Below are 21,573 nucleotides of genomic sequence, written 5' to 3'. Positions count from 1 at the left end.
TTGTATTAAGCATGATAATTTAGATTAGAGGTGAATCGCAATTGATTAAGTAAGAAGCAAGGCATGACAGCAAACATATTTCAAACTGTAGTTTTCAAGTAGGGGGTTTATTCAATCTGCACAATACAAGGTCAGAAGTTTTTTAGGTCAAACTGTGGCCCTGAACAAACAACCTTCCGTTTGCCATGGTTCAATGAAGCAAAAAGGTTAATACATATGTATAATTGCAAGGGTAACTAGTCACTATGAGTATCTGAATGTAGAACCAAAGAGATACACCATGATTCCATGGCTTTCAAGAACATATTCCCCACATATTCCCCTCTCTGATGTCTTGAGTGATGTTCATATACTACATGGAATAACCAGAGTTATCTGTTCTAATTTTCAGAGAAACCATTCCATTTAGTAATGGTGTGGAACCAATCACTAAACTTAGCTAAATACAAACACAGAAAAAAATCAGGGACTTCTTATATCCACACTTACTTTTTACAAAAGATGTAGTTCTTCAGCATTTTCAGGCAAATAAAAATTTTGGAGTTATGACAGAAGTAAGCCAACCAAAACGACAGCTAACTAATTTACTCATTTAACAAACTTGAAAAAAAAACTAGATTTGAATATTGGGGGGGGGGGGAGAAAGTATTTGAAAAAGACAGAGATTACACGCAGGCATTGTACACCAGCATTTTCTTGTGGTAGCAAATAATTATAACAAAATAGATGCCCAGAAAGCAAGGAATGGCTAACCAAATTGTGGTGCATCAATGTAATGGACTATGGAAGAATGAAGAGAATCAAGGGGAGCCTATGGATGTGAAACACAGAATATATTATTAGACTTGGGTGATATTTACTGAATGACGTTTTCTCTCTCTTTTTCTCTTTTATTCTTTGTTGTAAGAGTTGGATCACTGTGTAGGTAGGGAAGTAGTATATATTTTGAAACCAAATGTGATATAAAAAAGATATGTATAAACAGAGATATATGCCTAAACTTATTCACACATATCTGTGTATGTATACAGTTTAAGATAAAATGCACTTCTGACATAAATAATTTCATATATTTGAATACAGACAGACAGCATTTGCAGGTATAGCATCTAGGGGCTGTAGTAGGTAGTGTTGGTCTTGGCGTACGGATCCTACCTAAGACTCTTAGTAGCTCCCTATGAGACCTTGGATAAATCCCTTAACCCCTTTCAGCCTCAGGTTCATCAATTGTAAAATGAGAATAAGAGTACCTAACTCACAAAATACTTGTGAGGATGAAATGAGATAATATAGTGTTCTGCAAACCTAAAGTATTATATACTATTTAAAGTACTAAAGTACTATTTAAAAACTAAAGTATATAAGTACCAGCTATATAGCATCTCTCAGTGTTACTCTGGAATCAGTTACTTTTTGTTTGTTTGAATGGAGAAGGGTATTTTACTTCTGGGGCCTTAGTTGTAATATAAAATGTTTATGTAGATGAAAATGGAATATACCTCAAAAAGACAGACATGAGTTTCTAGATTTCACTAACAATGAAGTGACTAGTATATGCCTTCTAAACAAAAAACATTCCTATCAGTATTAGCAAATGTGAATTATCTGCTTTAAGTCATCTTCAAAGAATTCTTCTAAAATTTGAGGAGTAATACATGATTGTCAGATAACAACTGGAAATTACTGTCAGCATTCTGGTGGTTGGGGTCTCCTGACTTTCAGGACACTCTCCTTCTTTCCTCAATGAGTTCAGGGCCTAGCTGACAGATTTTCTCTCCTCAATCCCAGCCCTCCTAAAGGATTTCAATCTACAAATAAATACTCCCTCAAATGCCCCAACTTACTAATTTCCCATAACCTGCTCATCCTACCTACATGTCTAGCATTTCCACATTCATGAATTCTGAAATCCCCTCATCTGATGACAATCTATTGCCATTCAACCTCTTCCTATGCCCTGTAACTCCAAACCCTGGATTTTTTCATTCTGTCCTCATGCCTGGAAGTATTCCCTCCAATCTCTGACTACTAGCTTCATTCAAATTCTACCTAAAATCCTATCTTTTATGGGAAGTCCTTCCTGATCCAATTAATTCTAGTGCTTTCCCTCTATTGTCACAAATTCATTCATTCATTTATTTGCTTTGCAGGGCAGTGAGGGTTAAGTGACTTGCCCAGGGTCACACAGCTTAGTGGCAAGTGACTGAGGCCAGATTTGAACTCAAGTCCTCCTGCATCCAGAGCCAGTGCTTTATCCATTACGCCACCTAGCTGCCCCAATATAATGCTGTTTTTAGCAATGTCTGACAAATAGTAAGCACCTTATCTGACACCTAGTAAATACCTGCTGATGTACCAAACATAATTTTACAAGTGCAAAAATTAATTACGCATCTTAGTTCCAAAAGCAGATCGTTCCAATTCCAAAAGCTGAAATTAATACTTATGTAAAATATTGCTCACCTGGATTCTTCAGGTTTCATTGCATTTGCTAGGAATAAGGGGAGGAAAAGATTGATTCTAATTAGTCTCACAACTATTATTTAACTGTTCATCAAAACAAAAGTGTTACTTGAAAGCACGATAGAGAGAATGAGTGTCAGCATAACTTTTAAAGAACTAAGCACAATCTCAGGGAAGGTTTTCCTTTGACAAGAACATCAAAATTTCAGACTCTTACAGTAGGAATCAGAAAGACAGGATAGGGTGGTAAGAATTTTAAAAACCAATCAATTTAAGAGATAAAATGGATTCAAAGGGAGACACTATTATTCACTATTTCTGTGACCCAAAGGTTACAACTCCTGAATCTCAATTTCCTCTTCTGCAAAATGGGGATGATACTAGCCTCCCCACCTACCTCAACTACAAAAATTAAACTGCACATTGTGAAGATAAAGGACTATGTAAATATGAGTGATTGATATGGGCCATTTAGTCTCTAGCAGAGACAACATATTCTCCACTAACTCATGAGGGAGTACACAAGAAAGCTAGACTTCAATCATTACAATGAAAAAATATTTTAGTTAAGGAGAGTCCAAGATAAGCCTCCTTGAACATGATCCTATGACCATGTGACCACTACTTCTAAAATAAATTATACAGGACAGGAGTTAATAGAAATATAATGGTGAGTAGTGGCACTGCTAATGGAAATGGGTCACACTCTACCTCTCGTCTGCAGTGTTCGTCGGGAATACCGTTTGCTGGGTCGTCTTTCAAAGGAAGTTGACCTTCTTGCTTTGTTGGTTTTGGTGGTCTGATACTCAGTTTTCCCACTGTAAAAAAGTAAAACAAATTACAAGACACAGCAGGAAATCTCTGGTTGAGGATAACCTGATACATACTAGATGGACAAATATAAATACAATTGCCAGTTCATCTTCAAAGCCCCAGCTTAGGATTATTCAATTCACATTTAAGAGACTACCAGTGGCTCTGAAATTATGTGGCAGACATGGTAACAGCGGGGAAAGACTCCATTTTCCAGAATGGTGTGCTTACTGACAGCACACTGCAGGTTTGACTTTGAGAAAAAAGGACCATAAAGAAGGAGAAAGAGAAGAAAATTTTCTGGGAGTATGGTAGACACAAGCAGCAACTACTGCATCTCAAGGACAAATGACAGGGGATTCCCCAAGCTTAGCCATGCTCTATGGAATCAGTCTGGAATGTCAGTGGCAAACAAACCAGTACTTAAAGATTCCTAGGGTAGGATGTGCAAGGGTTGTGGTGATCTGACTGGGCTGCATGAATGAGTGGAGATCACAGACTGGGTTCAGGAAAATAGTTCCAAATTAAACCACAGTACAGGGACTTTCCTATTAATGCTGTGAATGCATTCCTTGCTACTTGACCTCAGTTTCTGTCCTAGTTATGCATTATCTCTTTCAATAATAAATGTATTTTCAGGGGCAGTTAGGTGGCGCAGTGGATAGAGCACTGGCCCTGGATTCAGGAGTACCTGAGTTCAAATCCAGACTCAGACACTTGACACTTACTAGCTGTGTGACCCTGGGCAAGTCACTTAACCCCCATTGCCTCAGAATAAACAACAACAAAATAATAATAATAATAAAATGTATTTTCAAAATGTTCGTTGATTGGCTTAGTTGTTAGTAGGTGAACTGATACAACCTAGAAAATGAGCTAAGTTGTAGTGTTCCCAGGAGAAACCCAGAGTGGGGTATCACCTCTCTAAATGGAGATGTTATTACTAAGAGGGAATAAGCCTCCAAGACTGGACAGCTGGACAGTGTTTAATTGCTACAATAAACTATGACTTACAATTATTATCATCTTAAGCATCCTCCTGCAACTTGGGAGATGGAGTGGGAAATACATTGGTAGGGAGAAAGAAAATTTATACTATCATATCCCTGTCCATGTTTATTTTAGGGCAAACCCAAATGCCTTACGTTTATCAAGTAATTTAAGAACTTACAAATTTTGACTCTTTTGGATGGAAATGAAGGTGAGGCAGAAAATGAATTGTTAGCTTTTGCAGTTAATTGTCCTTGTGGTATAGTGGATCAGAGAGCTGGTCTCAAAGCCAAAAGAGCTGGGTGCAAGTCCCACCTCTGATAAACTTGCTGTGTGACCATGGGCAAGTCACTTACCTGCCCTAAGGAAACCAAAGGTCTAATCCCTATCCCTACCACTATTTAGAAATATTTTAAGGAAATTATTTTCTTCTTCAAACATCCAACCTATTAGATGTGAAGAGACTAACCTCCGAAAATTTCTAGTGAGAAGAAACTGTGCTATTTTTTTTAAACAGTGAGTATAAAATCACCCATGATTCTTTAGAGTACATTCTAAGCCTAATATTTAATTCTTTTCATTTGTCCCTTCCGATACTTTGTAACTGATTGCCTATGAATTCTGAGCCTCTAAATGAAAACTACTTTTCTTTCCTGCTCATGGGACAAAGGAGGCTTCAAGGCTTCACATCCTTGTCTAAAAAGAAATGGATTGAACTAGGTCTCCAAGGTTCTTTCTAGCTTTAACATTCTAAGTTTCAATAAAAGACACCAAGTATAACAGGAAATTGACCTGTATCTGAACCGTGAACCTAAACGAATAAATCCCGATCGGCTAGACCCCTTCTGAACAGGTCCTCTGAGACGAAAGAAAGCGTGATGCTCCACAGCGCATTTTCCATAAATGTTTGCAAGCTTTGGGGTGCTCTAGTCTAAAGACAAAATGTGTGCTCCTGCTCTTTTGCCCTAGAAAACAAACAAAAATAAGCAAGCCAGGTTTATTAGGCCAAGACATACAATGTTGAGATGAACATTCAAGATGGAAATATTTAGCATTAACTTTAAAAAATCTAAATATCCAGTTATTTCCTACTAAGACAAACTAAGATAAGCACTTATTTGTTATCTTCCAACTAAGTCCAAAGGAGTTTAAGGTAAGTGGTTCAGGTTTCTATAGTGTATAGTTGCAATTTGCATATAATAAAAAATTATCCTTGGCACTAATAAGAGAAATAACTGTGAGATTACCATAAAAATGGGAAAGAGCATCATCTAATTCAACCCTACTCCTCTCAATGAAGATGAATTAGTTTTTCTATTTTTTTCAAAAGAAGCTGTTAAAAAGAAAAATATCGAAGGGTAAGTTTTAACAACAATATTTTTAAAAGCCTGAGTTAGTCAGAGGAAATACCATTATGTTTTGTGATGGTTTACTAGCATTTCATTACTGGGTACTCTTCTAAACAATGTCAGCTTTCTTATAAAGCATGCTACAGTAAGTTATATGCCATAAAATTCTCTAGAACCTTCAAAAGTTAAAGAGATATTTCACTTTTGATTTTACTTATAAATTAAACTGTACAGTTCATACAACTGAGATAAAGGCTAGAATATTTAGTAAGATAAAGCTATCTCTTAAGATGATCAATATCTACTGAAAGACAACACAGTTAAAACCATAACCCATATAGATATTAAATAAAGGCCTATTAGGATATTTACTTAAGGTAATTTGGCAAGGGTCAACTTTATACTAATTCTACTTTTGTTCTCACTACACTGGTATTGATCCAAGAATATTTCAGTTACTGTGCATGAGTCATCAGACAAGAAATCTACCGAAATAAGTATATATTGAAGACAAGTGACCAGAAGCCAAAACTTAAATCAAAATGCAGTGTACATTTCAAATACCCTTTTTTTTTTAATCTTTTTTTTTTTTGGTAGAGCAATGAGGGTTAAGTGACTTGCCCAGGGTCACACAGCTAGTAAGTGTTAAGTGTCTAAAGCCAGATTTGAACTCAGGTCCCCCTGAATCCAGGGCCGGTGCTTTATCCACTGCGCCACCTAGCTGCCCCTCGAATACCCTTAATGGTAAGAAAGGAAAAAAATATTACTTAGTACAGAAAATTCCCTAACCCTCAAACAAAATTTAAGATTTCCACTGCCCTCTCCCAACTAGAAAAGAACTGAGGTGTGCTGTACTCATAGAAAACTTTAGAGGTTTTCAGTTGTTACACAGTGTTCACAGCAAAAAGATATTCCCTACAACGAATAGGTGACTGGAAAGCAGATTTATGACATGTGTTAATCCTGATGATGAAATCAGGAAGGGCAAGAGAAAGATTAGGATTACTGCAGGCTTGTATCTGGAGGCCCATTTTTTTTTTAATATTCTTCCCCACTCCAGGGATAATGAGGATTAAGTGACTTGCCCAGGGTCACCCAGCTAGTGAGTGTCAAGTGTCTGAGGCCAGATTTGAACTCAGGTCCGACTGGGGTCCTCCTGAATCCTGGGCCGGTGCTTTATCCACTGAGCCACCTGGCTGCCCATTCAGGGGGGCCGATTTTTAAAAGGATTTACTGAGAACCATCACACAGAATAATGGGAGACTGAATAATCATCTCAGTGAATGGCTGGGTTATGTGCATGACCAGGCCATTTGTACATAAATAACATTTATCAAGATTAAGACCACACCTAAATATAACCCAGCCACAGTTACTAGGAACAGACTTTCCAAAATGTCTCACACTTCTGAAAAAGGACTTCAAAATGAAATATTTTACTTATTTCATTTTACAGATAGGGAAGTTGGAGTCTAGCAGATGAAAGAATTTGCTCAAAATTACAGAGATAACAGAAAAGCTGCTATAAGAACCCAAATGGGTTCGTGGGTTCTTGTATCCTGCCTCCAAGTCCTTCCTTCATCATGATCAGCATATAGCAATTCATGCTTGTGTGCCACTGGCTGGCCAAAAAATGAGAAAAAATAAAGGAGAGAACAAAATACTCATTCAATTTAACTCAAGAAATATTTATAAACTTCTTGCTAACTCTTCGATTAAGTTCAAGCAGTTATTAATCATCTTCTACAGGTAAGACACTTGCACAGATGATGGGGGCATAAGGACAATAAAATACTATCCATCCCTTCCCTTAAAGAACCTCCATTTCACTGGGGAGACATAATCTGTACAGGAAGAAGTAAATGCAAAGACATTTTGAAGAGTGAGATAGTGGTAATAACTTGGGGAATCAGAAAATGCTTCTCATAGGACTTTCCACGTAATCGAACAGTTTCTAAGAGGTGGAGGTAAAGCAGCAGAGGGCTCCAAAGCCTCTGGAAAACAGCCTGGCAAATGCAGGGAGGTCAGGGGGCATCCAGGAGGCCAATCTGACTAAACAGTCAGTGTGTTGAGGGCATCGTAGGAAATATATCTGATGGGGGGATGGAGGAAAACTCTAAATGACAGGCAGAGAAGGAGTGACCCAATGAGGTATGAGCATTCAGCATGACAGAGAAAGGTAGAAGAGTATAGGCCACAAGTGTAACTTGGAGTGGCAGCCAAGAATGCAGAAAACCTGAACTGGGGAGTTAACTGTCTATGTAGAGGGAGAAGTGTGGATCAAGAGGTTAATGAACAAGCTTCTATTACGTTGTCCATTATACTAGGTGCTGAGAATACTACAAAAAAGAAATGGTCCTTGTAAGACATGTGAGGATGATAGAATCAAAAGGAATTACGAGTGAGAAAGAGTTGAGGTGCAAACTTGGGTAACTGGAAGGATGGTGCTACCCTCAAGCAAGAACAGGGAAGCTCAGAAAAGAAGCAGATTTAGAAGGTTAGATGATCAGTTCTTGCTTTGGGTATTTTATCAGAAATGTCTATGGGCATCGAAGTGAAGATTTCAAGGAGGCAGCTGTCAGGAGAGGGCAGGAATTGAGGAGAGATAAAAGCTTAACATAGATTTTGGGGGGGAGGGATTTGCATAGTTATAAATGAACCCATGAGATCAACAAGAGAAAACAGAAAAGGGTCCGGGACTGAGCTTTGGGGGAGTAAACAAAAGACAAATAATAAGACTGCAAAAAATAACAAAAAGTGACAGTCAAAGAGGCAGAAGGAGACATACAGGAGCAAAGGGACACAAAGGTCAAGGAAGAAATATTAAAAGTTACAAAGATGTCAAATAGAGGCCACTGGATTTAGTGGCTGAGATCTCTGGCAATCTAAGAGTTTTTCATTGTTGGGGTCAAAAGCCAAATTAGAATGGGAGAGGAAGAAATGGAAGAATTTATGACAACAGCTTTGAGGGGATGGCAGAAAAGCCAAGCAAAAGTTTCTTTAAAATGGAGAAGACATGGATATTTTTATAGACAGCAAAGAGAACAAGAGCCTGAAAAAAAAAAGGGGGGGGGGAGGGTGGTACAAGGTAAGGCTACAAAATAATTGAGAAAACAAGCTTGTGGCAGATATCAAGAAGACAAACGAGGGGTTAGCCTTGGCAAGAAAGACCAATTCTTCAGAGATAGGAATAGAGGAGAGAATGGGAGATGATATAAGTGAGGAAGGCAGAGCTCACAGTAGATGGGTCTCATTTCCTCAGTAAGAGGTATTGCTAATGAGAGGAAAGGTGGGGTGGGGAGAGAAAAGTTTTGGAATAGTCACTATGGAGAAAGTTATAGATTATCTCAGGGATGCATAAAAGAACAGATGAACAGCAACCCAATAGGACTATGTAGCAGTGTTCAATATTATCATGCTCAGGAGAAGATAGAAAAGAAGAAAATAAAGAGATGAGATGCCTCAGCTGTCACTCACTAACATCTACAAATAAATGGCATAACTTTCATTACAATAAGAAATAAAGTTTTTAAAAATTCTTTAAAAAAACCAACAACTTTGAAAAGGGCATGATGCTTTTCAAACAAATATTACATACTTCTGGTATACCATGGAGATGATGTATAGAGGAAATATTTGTCTAGAAAATGTAAAAGTTGATAAGGTAGACTCAAACAGAAACTTTTGAAGTCAGTATTTATTTGGTATAGGTTTCTGCTATTTCTGTTTTGTTTTGTTTTGGGGGGTAGCTTTGATCTATTCTTTTATTAATAGTTTAATTTTTTTATTTTGATAAAACATTTTTATTTAAAATTTTGAGTCCCAAATTCTATCCCTCCTTCCTTCCCTCCCTCCTCCCTGAGACAGTAAGCAATCAAATATAGGTTATACATGTGTTATTTATATAAAACATGACCATATTAGTCATTTTGTATAAGAAAACATGATAAAAGAAAAATGAAAGAAATTGAAAAGTAGGATGCTTCAGTCTTGTAATGAACATCAGTTCTTTCTTTGGAGGTGTTTAGTATATTTCATCATTAGTCCTTTGGGATTGGCACGGATCACTGTATTGCTAAGTCATTCACAGTTCTTCATCAAATAATATTACTGTCACTGTGCACAATGTTTTCCTGCTTCTGCTCTCTTCACTATACATCAGTTCATACAAGTCTTTCCAGGCCTTTCTGAAATTGTCCTGTTTCTCATTTCTTATAGCACAATAATATTCCATCACTATCATATACCACAGCTTGTTTAGCCATTCCCAAATTGATGAGCATTCCCTTGATTTCCAATTTTTAGCCACGACAAAAAGAGCTGCTATAAATATTTTTGTACAAATAGGTCTTTTTCTCTTTTGGGGGATGTCTTTGGGATATAAATCTAGCAGTGGTATTGTATTAGCTGGATCAAAGGGTATGCACGGTTTTATAGACCTTTGGGCATAGTTCCAAATTGCTCTTCAGAATGGTTGGATCCATTCACACCTCCACCAACAATGGATTAATGTCCCAGTTTTCCCACGTCCTCTCCAACATACAATATTTTCCCTTTTGGTTATACCTGTTTATAAAAAAGTGTTTGATGGAATACTATTGTGCTGTAAGAAACGATGAGCAGGAGGAGTTCAGAGAAACCTGGAGGGTCTTGCATGAGCTGATGATGAGTGAGATGAGCAGAACCAGAAGAACATTGTATACAGTATCATCAACATTGAGTGTTGATCTACTGTGATCTTCTCACCAATGCAATGGTACAGAAGAGTTCCAGGGAACTCATGATAGAAGAGGACCTCCAAATCCAAGGGGGGGGGGGGGGGGGGGGGAGAAGAACTGTGGAGTAGATGTTGAATGAACCATACAATTTCTTTTGGTTTTGGTGCTGATGTTTTCTATTTTGAGGTTTTTCATCATTGCTCTGATTTTTCTTTTATAAAATGACTAATGCAGAAATATGTTTAATGTTATTATGTGTGTGTGCTTATATATATAAAACCTATATCAGATTACCTGTCTAGGTGAGGGGGGAGGGAGGGAGAATAATCTGAAATTGGAAAGCTTATATAAACAAAAGTTGAGAACTATCTTTACATGTAACGGGAAAAAAAATAAAATAAAAAAATAAAAAAGTGTTTGGTAGAATACTGGATCCAGAGTTGGAAGACTAAGGTTTGAATTCTGCCTCTGCTTAGACTGTCCAGCTGGGGGTCAGGGCTTACATCTACTTTCTGGTCTTCTTTCCCTTGTCAATAACATGACGGGCTTGGACTAGATGATCTCTAAGGTTCACCAGAGCACAAAATCTATCATCCCATGAGATGTAGTTCCTTAACTTGAAAGGGCACTTACATAAGGGAAACAATTAGTTTTCTCATAGATTGTCTTTTTTTAAAGGGGAGTGATTCTGCGACAATTTGCCCAAAAGCAGGAATAGGGTTAGATCAGTAATTCCAAACCCATAAGCTGAGAGCCCCTGGGGAGAGAAGAGGGTTCTTCTAACCACAAGGGGTCCTCAATATCCAAGTGTTTTCCAAGAATTGTTGTCTTTATTTAACACCAATACCACCCAATGAACATCCCTGAATTTTGTTCTAATACTATGGGCTTGGCATAGCTAAACTTAACATGTGCTTTTTCATGTTCTTTCATTAAACATAAAATGGGGGGGGGGGGGCCTGTGCGCCTGAAAACCTAAGATGACTGCGAACCACCAGCCTAGATTATTTTAAAGTTACTTTACAGCTCCATGGTAGTTTATAAAAATCCTACCTGTTCATCATCTTCCACAACTACCAAAGTTAATTTGTTCTTTTTGAAGTCCAATCTGGTAATCTTGGGCCTGTAAGAATAAGAAGCAGATTAAATAAAGATACTTATAAAGGACTTAAAAGCATCTGACATACAACAGTACAGGTAACTTAATTTCCTAACTATTAAATGGGAAGATTGAACTGTGTGATGATCTCAAAAGTGCTTCCCAACTTCAGAACTCTCTGGTTCTAAGTAAAACTGACATTTATTTAATTTTGAATTAAAAGAACAGCTATAAGGAAGGAATTGACTCATCCAAAATGGTAAAAACAAGACGTCTGATCTGAACGACATCTTGTATTAAAAGACTTCATGGTAGCTATGAGCACATGTGGCTGAGGGCACATGTCTCTCTCCAGCAAACTCCTCACAGTCCCAGGACCACTTTGGAAAGTTACTTAGATGGCAAGTATAACTCCAGGGGAGTAGACTAACAGCAGCAGGGTAGAGGGTATAGCTGCACCGTGGGTGGCAAGAAGATGGCTGTGGAGTGAAGTAAAGTAGTTGGAGCAAGCCTAAAATGTAGTGAGTACAGAAACTTCCCAAAGCAAACAAGCTTGTCAAGCCACTCTGCTTTACCTCTCCCTATTAGAATGTGAGCTGCTTGAAGGCATTCAATTTTGCATTTGTAACTTCTCTGCTTAGCATACTACTTAAGGGTAAAGTAAGCAATAATTAACTGCAAAACCTGGGTTGTAGCCATTGTTATAAGTAAACTATAAAGACAGAAACAAACATGTTATGAATAGGGATAGGGAGTTTGAGCCTTAGAGAACTGCCTAGAGCAGTGGTATCAAACTCAAGTTAGAATTGGATCACTGGCCACATACTGACTTGGAAAACCACAAATTAACATTATCTATGTTGTACAGTATTTCTATGTATTCCGTTAAACATTTCCCAATTACATTTTTTTTTTAATTTTTTCTTTTTAGTGAGGCAATTGGGGTTAAGTGACTTGCCCAGGGTCACACAGCTAGTAAGTGTTAAGTGTCCGAGGCCGGATTTGAACTCAGGTACTCCTGACTCCAGGGCCGGTGCGCTATCCACTGCGCCACCTAGCCGCCCCTCCCAATTACATTTTAATCTGATTCAGGCTACCAAGGGAACTTTCTGAGAACTGTGGTATCTCTGGCCTAGAACACTGAAAAGTTAAGTGACTTGCCCAGGGTCCCAAAGTCAGCATGGGCTGCTCTGTGACCATGGGCAAAAGCTACTAAATCTTTCTGGATCTCAATTCTCTCATCTATAAAATGGGAAGATTGGGATAGATGCCTTTTGAGGTCCCTACTACCTCTTCATTCATAATACAACAAAAGTTCTTTTACTCAATCTACTGGGTCTCTCTTTTTTTTTTTGTCTTTGGAAATAAAAATATCTCTAATTTGATAAAGAAAACTAATGAATAAATGAAATTTACTTTATACCACCAGGGGTCAGCAAACTATAACTCCTTGCTCTGTTGCTATTATGGTCAATGAGCTAAGAAGAATTTTTACATTTTTTTTTGTTTTATTGTATTTAAAAACGTAAAAACCATTCTTAACTTGTAAGCTATACGAAAATAGTTACTGATTTTTGGCCCTCCAGGCGTGCCCAAATTTCTTGAAATACTTCTACTCTGTATTAGCTATGAGATATTTTACTCACACAGGGAAAAGGGAAAGGATAAGGAAAGCTGAGACTGAAAGTTAGGAGGTGGACAGTACAGCTTAGTAGAGAATTGCTGAACATTGAATAAAAAAATCTTGTGCTTAAGTACCTCTTAATACTTATTAGCTGTGTAACAATGGGAAATCACTTAACTACTCTAAATCTCAGGAAAATCAGTAAGACTATAAATAGGTTAAGATCTGTATCAGTAATGGGATAAAATCACAGGTTCTTGATATGTGCTGACACTCTTTATATGCTTCTACAAAGACCTTCCATATCTCAACTTGGAGTCTATTAATAGAAGCATATTTAACTGGCCACATAAATTTTGCCTTCACTCATTATGGTTATGCCTGTTTTGGTAGACAACTTAAAATTTTAAATTTTGTTCTAAAAGACAAATTAACAAGCTTTATCTTTTTATGGGGGGGGGGGGGGGGTAGGCAGGGCAATAAGGGTTAAGTGACTTGCCCAGGGTCACAAAGCTAGTAAGTACCTGAGGCCAGATTTAAACTCAGGTCCTCCTGAATCCAAGGCCAGTGTTTTTTTTATCCACTGTGCCACCTAGCTGCCCCCTTTTTATACATTTTTAGCACTGGGGTATGTTCACATTACATTCAAGTTTAAAAAAAAAAGAAAAGCAGGGTAAAATGTCTTTAAAATCTGTTTTAAGTAGGCTTACCAGAAGAATAATCCAATTTTGGTCTCTCCTTCAAATACAAGGACTCCTGTTGGAGTGAGTCCTAGACTATAGTCATTTCCATCCCGAGCCTAATTTTTAAAAAGATAAACATTTTCACATGATATTTTTTGTATATAGGTTAGTAAAATAAATAAAGAGTGACACTCTCTAAAAGCAAAAATTTTATCTATTATTTCAATGACTATAGTCACAAGTTACACCTCAAATGAAAGTACTTTAATAACCAAATATACTTTTCACAGACCCCTCCCATCTAAATAAATCAAGAATTTAAAAGAAAATTGTCACTGATAAATGAGAGGAAAATAATACTTTTTTCATGTGCTTACTGGTTTGCCTTCAAAACTAAAAACACTGCATTTTTTTTTCAGAAATTACTTTTTCCTTTGCAAAGTGTCTAATTTCTGAACTGAAAAATGAAGTCTGACTATGTAACTAGCCAAATGCAAGCCCAAAGCAAGCACTTAATGAATGCGTTTTCATTTATCCTTTCACAACACTTTTCACAAATGGAAAAATTACAGGAGCACCTGTAGGTTTCTGTGGTCTAATCTCACTTAACTAAAATTTCCAAACAGGAATTTGGATTTCAGACATTGTTTCCCTTTTTTGCTAGGAGACTGACTTTTAAAGTATCAAATCCATTTTGGCATTTAACAGAGAAATTATCTTTTTAAAAACATAAAATTACTGCTCAGCCGAAGACAACAAGCATGTAATTTACTTCAATACTTCAAAGAACTATAATTTTGTCGATATGGATGTAATTATCGTCATAAATGTAGATTACAACCCCTGTGAAACTTTGCAAGCTGTCTCAGAAAAGCGCTAGAAAGAAAAAATTCATCACGTTGTAGCCAACCTGAGAATGGTTCTTCCTAGTCTAGAATGGTTCTTTGACAACAAAAAAAGAACATCAACTGGCCCATACACAATATACTGTAATTATTTCATGTGAGTCATACACTATGTTATTTTAAATATTTCAAAATGCTCCAGAACTAAACATCACATGTCAATAAGTGCACAAAAAGAGGAGAAAGTAACTCAAGGTTTCACTTGCCTTTACTACATGCATATCCACCCCATACATTTCTAGCCATTTGGCTTTGTTCAAATAGTTGGTCTCAGCCTGTGCTGGTGTTTGGCCCCTGAAATTAAAGGAAGAAAATAATCACCAAAACCCGAGGAATGCCTCAAGACAAACATTAAATAAACATTTAGGTACATGAAGAACAATGATCAATGTGTACTAGTGCTGGTACCTGTACTCCTTCCACTTCTCAAAAATGGCTAGCTCCATCTCTTCTGTCTGAATGGGCACAAACCTGAATTCAGACACAAGTTCAGGGCCATGTTCAGCAAGATCAAAGTCACCAAGTTCAGCTACAAACACAAAAGTTACACAAAGTTATATTTTGTGCAGTACAAATCAGATTATTTCAGGCTAAATGTATCTTGAAGGTCAGAGCTTTATCAACATAAAATACTGAAATTGAAGATGTTCAGTTTATTCCCATGCTGATGTCAATCCTAATCTTATTGGGTCAGATAAACAAATCATAAAACTTATCAATAAATGGCATAGAAAGCATTTCTTTTAATTTCACATAAATGTATTACAAAGAAGTCTAACTTGAACAACTGCATCTCCCAGGGGTAAAGGAGCCCTTAGAAAAGCACTCTTTCTGATAAAACACAGCCAGTGCAAGAAATTATATACAAATTCTTCAAGTCAATTGACAGGCATCAACCTCTGCTATGTACAAGAAGCAAAATGGTTTGACAGAAAAATCTCTAGACCTGAAGAGTTAATTTAGGTTTGATTATCCTGAATAAGCCATTAAAGCTTCTATAGACATCAGTTTCCCCATTTATAAAATTATACTGAGATGGGGCAGCTAGGTGGTGCAGTGGATAGAGCACCAACCTTGGATTCAGGAGGACCTGAGTTCAAATCTGACCTCAGACCCTTGACGCTTACTAGTTGTGTGACCCTAGGCAAGTCACTTAACCCCAATTGCCCTGCAAAAAACCAAAACCAAACAAACAAAAAAATTATATTGAGATGGTTTCCCCGAAATGACATGGAAGGGAAGAGATTTGGAGCTGTGCCTCTAAGGATGTAGCCCATTCCCGATAGCCCCAATGTAAGCACAGAAGCTGATTTCCACATTGGGAGCTGGGACAGTTAGCAGCACACTGGCCCCTTAGGGCAAGGTTATGCTCAGGGGTTAAGGGGACACTCAAGTATTACTGTACTCCCCTGCCCCAAAAGCTCTCTTCTATTTGTCCTTAATCAAACAGGCACTACTGAGATCCCAAGGGACCTTGACAATGCACTCTGCACCAATCTCGCTAACATCTCAGCCCAGAAAAAAGAACACCTGGGGAGTAGAGGGGTGCATGACCCCCATCTGGTCTGGTGACTATGGGCACTGCTACTCTATCATGTTAGTGATTGGTATTTCTGACCCCACCCAGCTTTCTTTATCCTGTGGTCAGTTCCTGGGTCCCCTTTTCAGCAACAGCTAGTCAAAACATCCATCCTTAGTTTCTTCAATATAGATTATTTGCTAAAAGTCTACTTTATCTATCACTAGAGATAAAAAAAAAAAAAGCCACCTAGCTATCCCATAGTCAAGAAATAAATACTTCACATCCTTCCCTAAATAAATTAAAAAAAAAAACACAAAAAAACCTCAAACAGGGGCTAAGTGGCACAGTGAATAAAGCACCACCTCTGGATTCAGGAGGACTTGAATTCAAATCTGGACTCAGACACTTGACACTTATTAGCTGTTTGACTGGGCATGTCACTTAACCCTCATTGCCCTTTCACCACCCCCCCAAAAAAATTCAAACATATAAATTGTTGAATAAATGTCAAATAATTAATTGTTTTCATACCATCTTTTTATTTTTATTTTATTTTTTTTGCGGGGCAATGGGGGTTAAGTGACTTGCCCAGGGTCACACAGCTAGTAAGTGTCAAGTGTCTGAGGCTGGATTTGAACTCAGGTACTTCTGAATTCAGGGCCGGTGCTTTTATCCACTGCGTCACCTAGCTGCCCCCATACCATCTTTTTAAATTAGCATGGCACAACAGAAAGAATGAATGGGACACTGAGTCAGAGGTCTCTGCTACTCAGCATTTGAGTAACCCTGAGCACGTAATTCTTTGTCTATCTGGTTCCTCATCTAGAAAATGAAAAGGACAGACTACACCAACTTTTATTTGACTCTAAATCTAGTCCTGTGATCTGGAGCATTACTCCCACACTAGGTCACCATCAGGGTACACCACAAGGACTTTTGGTAGAGAAAAATAGACCCAATTTTGGGGGGGGTGGGGGGCAGGGGCAGGGCTATGAGGGTTAAGTGACTTGTCAAGTGTCTGAGGTCAGATTTGAACTCAGGTCCTCCTGAATCCAGGGCCAGTGCTTTATCACCGCACCACCTAGCTGCTCCTAGAACCCAATTCTTAAGAAGGAGAAAAACATACCCTGTTCTCTCTCCTTCATGATTTTGGGCTTTAAAATAGAAAACAAGCCAATCTTCTTAACCTAAAGTTGAATTCCACTAGACTGATTTAGCAAGTTACTTTTACAAATTCACATAGTTCACATACTTCCTAAGAATTTAATTACAGAGAAATTATATCAAGTTCACTTCAGTGGTATATATACTAAATGCCAGGATGACAGAAATTTGGTTTGGAATTCCTGTAAACCTACAAAACATACCACTGTTCCAGGGCACTTGTATATAGAGGACAAACTACAAGTAGAGATGACATATACAGAATGCCCAAAGTCTTAGGGCAGCTTTGAAACTTCGTTTCTTGAAATAAACTATACAGTGGTCACATGTTCTCTCTAGGAAATACGTTCCAAGACCTCCAGTGGATATCTGAAGCCATAGATAGTACTGAACCCTAAACAGACAGTTCTAGCTTTAATTTTTAATACCTATGCTAACTTTACTATTTAGTACTGTCCTCTCTCTCTCCACTCCTGCCCCTTGGCTTGGTATTCCATGCACCGCCCCCCCAAGACCTCCACCACCACCACCAGATTTGGGGCTTGAGAACTCCAGTGCCAAGAGAAGACCTTAATCCCAGTCCGTTTATCTGCCCAGGAGTATGTCTTCTGACCCTCTGAATTTAAGTGCCACATGTCTGACCCCAGTCCCCAGTTGAAACTTGTGTTATCTCTTCCTCCATGGGCTGAAGGCCCGCCCCCCCCCCCCCAACCCTTGCCTCTCATTCCCTCAAAATTCACTGTAGACCTAGGGTAACTGAAACCAGGGAAAGTGAAACAATGGATATGGGGCGACTACTATATTTACTTTATTAATGATATAAATCTATCCCATAATAACCAAACAAGTATGCTCCTCCTCTTATCTTCCTCCCCCGTCCCCTACTTTTGACAAAAGAACAGAGGGTACAGAGGCAGATAAAGTTGCTGAATGCAAAGAAGTTACATTCCTTAAACACATATGTCAGAATTGGAAATAAATACAATTTTTAAAAACACAATTTCTTGCAGATTCTTTCCTGTTATCTCTTTAAATTCCTTGACACAAACAATAACCAAAAAGGCTAACATTAAGATAGCCTTTATACAGCTAGAGAGAATGCTCAGAATGTTAGAGAGATAGAGCATGCTGATTATAGAATAGCCAGGAAGACAATATTATTGCACTGAAGAGTATGTGTTGGGGCATAATGTGTAAAAAAAAACACTGGAAAGGTAGTAAGGGACTAGGTTATGAAAGGCTTTGGATCCTAAAGAGATTTTTAAAAAATTTGCCCCTGTAGCCAATAGGGAACTCCTAGAGTTTATTGAGGGTGGTGGCAGGGGGTGGGGCTAACATGATTAGATCTACATTTTAAAATACCAGAGTATCTACAGTCATCGATTTAGTAAAATTCCATTCAGTTCATGTTACTTAATGAGATGAAAATAAAAACGTGTTGCACACCAAACCTGAACATGGAAGAAAAAAAAAAGGATAGTCTTTACAAAGAATAGCCCACCTTGCAATGTGTAAGCTGCCAACTGGACTGCTGTGTCAAAAGGACATTCCAATCTGAAACCAAAATAAGGATTTGTTTAAAAACAAGCTTCTTTAAATCTTAAGCCTTTCATTCCTGGGTGGATGGCCTGAGGGGGAAATTTGGACAAACAATAGATACCTTATCAAGTTCTTTATCAAAGGTTCTTAACCTAGGGGTTTTTTCCCCACCCTAAAATTTAGATAACTGTTAACATAATTTATGATTATCCTTTATGATTCTACAATGGGGGTCCACAGGCTTTAAAAGACTACCAAATGGGTCCATGACATAAAAACACAAAAAAATCCACCACTTAACTCAAGTAACTAGTACTTACTTTCCACTGAGAATATCTTGTTTTAACTGAAGAACAAATAAATACCTAGAAAAAGAAAAGGCCAACAATTTGTATTACCCAAGCATTTGTTCTACTAAGCAATAATCCGATTATCCCCTAGTGGGAGAGAAACATTCTAACCAGAGAATATACATTTTAAAAAGAGAAGTCTGGACTTTTTCCTGAGTCCAGACCAATGCTCAAAAGAAACCTTAGAAAACATCTAGAGGCAAATGCCCTAATTGTACAGATGAGGAAACTGAGGTCTAAAGAAGTTCAATGACTTGCCCAAGCTCCTACAGAGATGAAATTTGAACCCTGCTCATTGCATTCTAAATCTCTATTAATTACACCACTGTATCATACTGCCTCTGAGTTACTTGAAAAACTTGCTCAAAAGGAGATAATGATTAAACACCAGTCATTTCCACACTCAGCTAAGAAGGATAATAAAATTAATATCTTCAAATTTTTGCCTCCTCCAAGAATATGTTATTTTAATAAAAGATATTAGCAATATACTTTAGTCCTCAAATTGAGGAATTGATTCCATAATCAAACATCTCTATTTGCAAACTGCTACATGATCATACTTATTTTTATCTCATTTTAAGAATGGAAGATGTAAAGACATTGTACATTGAAATTCACAGGTTATCATCTCCACATGCACTCTTCCCACTGGATCAGAGCAGGATGTCAAAATGTGTCTGTGAACTACTTGTTTCCTATGTGAAAGGCTGATCACCTCCCTCTAATCAAAATGCCATGAATAAAAAGGAGTAGTTATGATTTCATAGTATTTCTTTCATTGTAGGATTAAAGGAGTAGCTAAAATTCTGTGGTTTTAATTTATGAGATACCAGTCCTGAGAGGTATTCTCCTAACTTTGTGGCCAAACTATTAAACAGGGAACACCACCATAACATAATAATTATAGAAAGAAATCAAAAGCCAGGAGGCAGCAAATCAAGATGGTCTGAAGCAAATGCATTTTCCAAACTCATGAACTCTAGCAGATAGAACAGGCATAAACAACTGGGAACACACAAGACACATATAACACTAGCTAGTAGCAGAGATAACTAGGTAGCACAGTAGATAGGACACTGGAGCTGGAGTCAGAAAAATCATGAGTTCAAATCTAGACTCAGATAATTCCTAGCTGTATGACCCTGGGCAAGTCACCTAACTGATACCTACTACCTCAGTTTCCTCAACTCTAAAATAATAAATCTTGCTTCCCGGGTTGTTGTTGGGGGTTTTTTAACTTTTTTTTTATTTTGAGTTCCAAGTTCTCTCCCTCCTTCCAGACCTTCCCCCATCCCGAGAAGGCAAATATCAGTTATATATATTACATCATACAAAACACATTTCCATAATAAGCCATGTTGTCCCTTTCCAGTACTCACAGAAAAAAAATTTTTTTTTAAATGAGAAAATTATACTCAATTTGCACTCAGTTTACCAGTTCTATCTCTGTAGGTAGGTAGACAGCATTTTTCAATATGAATCCTTTGGGAAAATGTCTTGGACCATTGTATTGATCATAGTAGCTAAGTCTTTCACAGTTGATCATCATAGTATTGCTATTATTGTATACAATGATCTTCTAGCTCTTCTCACTTCACTTGGCATCACTTCATATAGATTTTCCCAGGTTGTTCTGAAACCATCTCCCTTATTATGTGTTATTTTTGTTGTTCAGTCATTCATTCATGTCCAACTCTTCATGATCCCAAGCACCTTAGCAGGCCAGGACCTTCTATCTTTCGCTATCTTTTGGAGTCTAACCAAGTTCATGTTCATTGTTTCCATGACACTATCTATCCATCTGATCCTCTGCCATTCCCTTTTCTTTTTCCCTTTAATCTTCCTCAACATCAAGATCTTTTCCGAGTCCTGTCTTCTCATTATGTGGCCCAAAGCATTTAAGCTTCAGTATTTGACCTTCCAGTGAATATATCAAATTAATTTCTTTAAGTATTGACTGATTGGATCTTGTTGCTGATCAAGCAACTCTCAAAAAGTATGCCCCCAGCATAAATCAAAAGTGTCAATTTTGTGGCACTAATTTTTCTTTATAGTCCAACTCTCACAGCCATACATTTCTCCTGTAAAAACCATTGCTTTGACTATACAGATCTTTGTTGGCAAGGTGAAAGCTCTTTTCAATATACTGTCCAGATTTGCCACAGCTTTCTTTCCAAGGAGCAAGGGTCTTTTAATTTTGTGGCTACAGTTACCATCTGCAATGATCTCTGAGCCCAAGAATATAAGATCTGATACTACTTCCATTTCTTCTCCCTTTGTTTGCCAGGATGTGATGGGACCAGTTGCCAAAAATGAATTTAATTTTTTTTTTTTTTGGCTTAACCTCAACT

The 21,573-nt window shown here is 37.7% G+C and overlaps 1 protein-coding gene across 1 annotated transcript in view; it reads right to left on the bottom strand.

The window, feature by feature from the left end:
• EPB41L5 (erythrocyte membrane protein band 4.1 like 5) overlaps window positions 1-21,573 on the bottom strand; it is an 87,635-nt gene that overhangs the window by 9,792 nt on the left and 56,270 nt on the right. The window contains 11 exon segments of the mRNA XM_043998003.1: window positions 2,464-2,491; window positions 3,175-3,281; window positions 5,059-5,162; window positions 5,164-5,215; window positions 10,843-10,859; window positions 11,387-11,456; window positions 13,767-13,855; window positions 14,851-14,938; window positions 15,053-15,173; window positions 18,832-18,884; window positions 19,190-19,234. Of these exon segments, the coding sequence (XP_043853938.1) occupies window positions 2,464-2,491; window positions 3,175-3,281; window positions 5,059-5,162; window positions 5,164-5,215; window positions 10,843-10,859; window positions 11,387-11,456; window positions 13,767-13,855; window positions 14,851-14,938; window positions 15,053-15,173; window positions 18,832-18,884; window positions 19,190-19,234 (774 nt within the window).

Source organism: Dromiciops gliroides, chromosome 3 (genome assembly GCF_019393635.1).
Source record: "Dromiciops gliroides isolate mDroGli1 chromosome 3, mDroGli1.pri, whole genome shotgun sequence".
In the NCBI taxonomy this organism is placed as follows: domain Eukaryota; kingdom Metazoa; phylum Chordata; class Mammalia; order Microbiotheria; family Microbiotheriidae; genus Dromiciops; species Dromiciops gliroides.
This window is presented reverse-complemented; position numbering and strand designations above follow the sequence as displayed.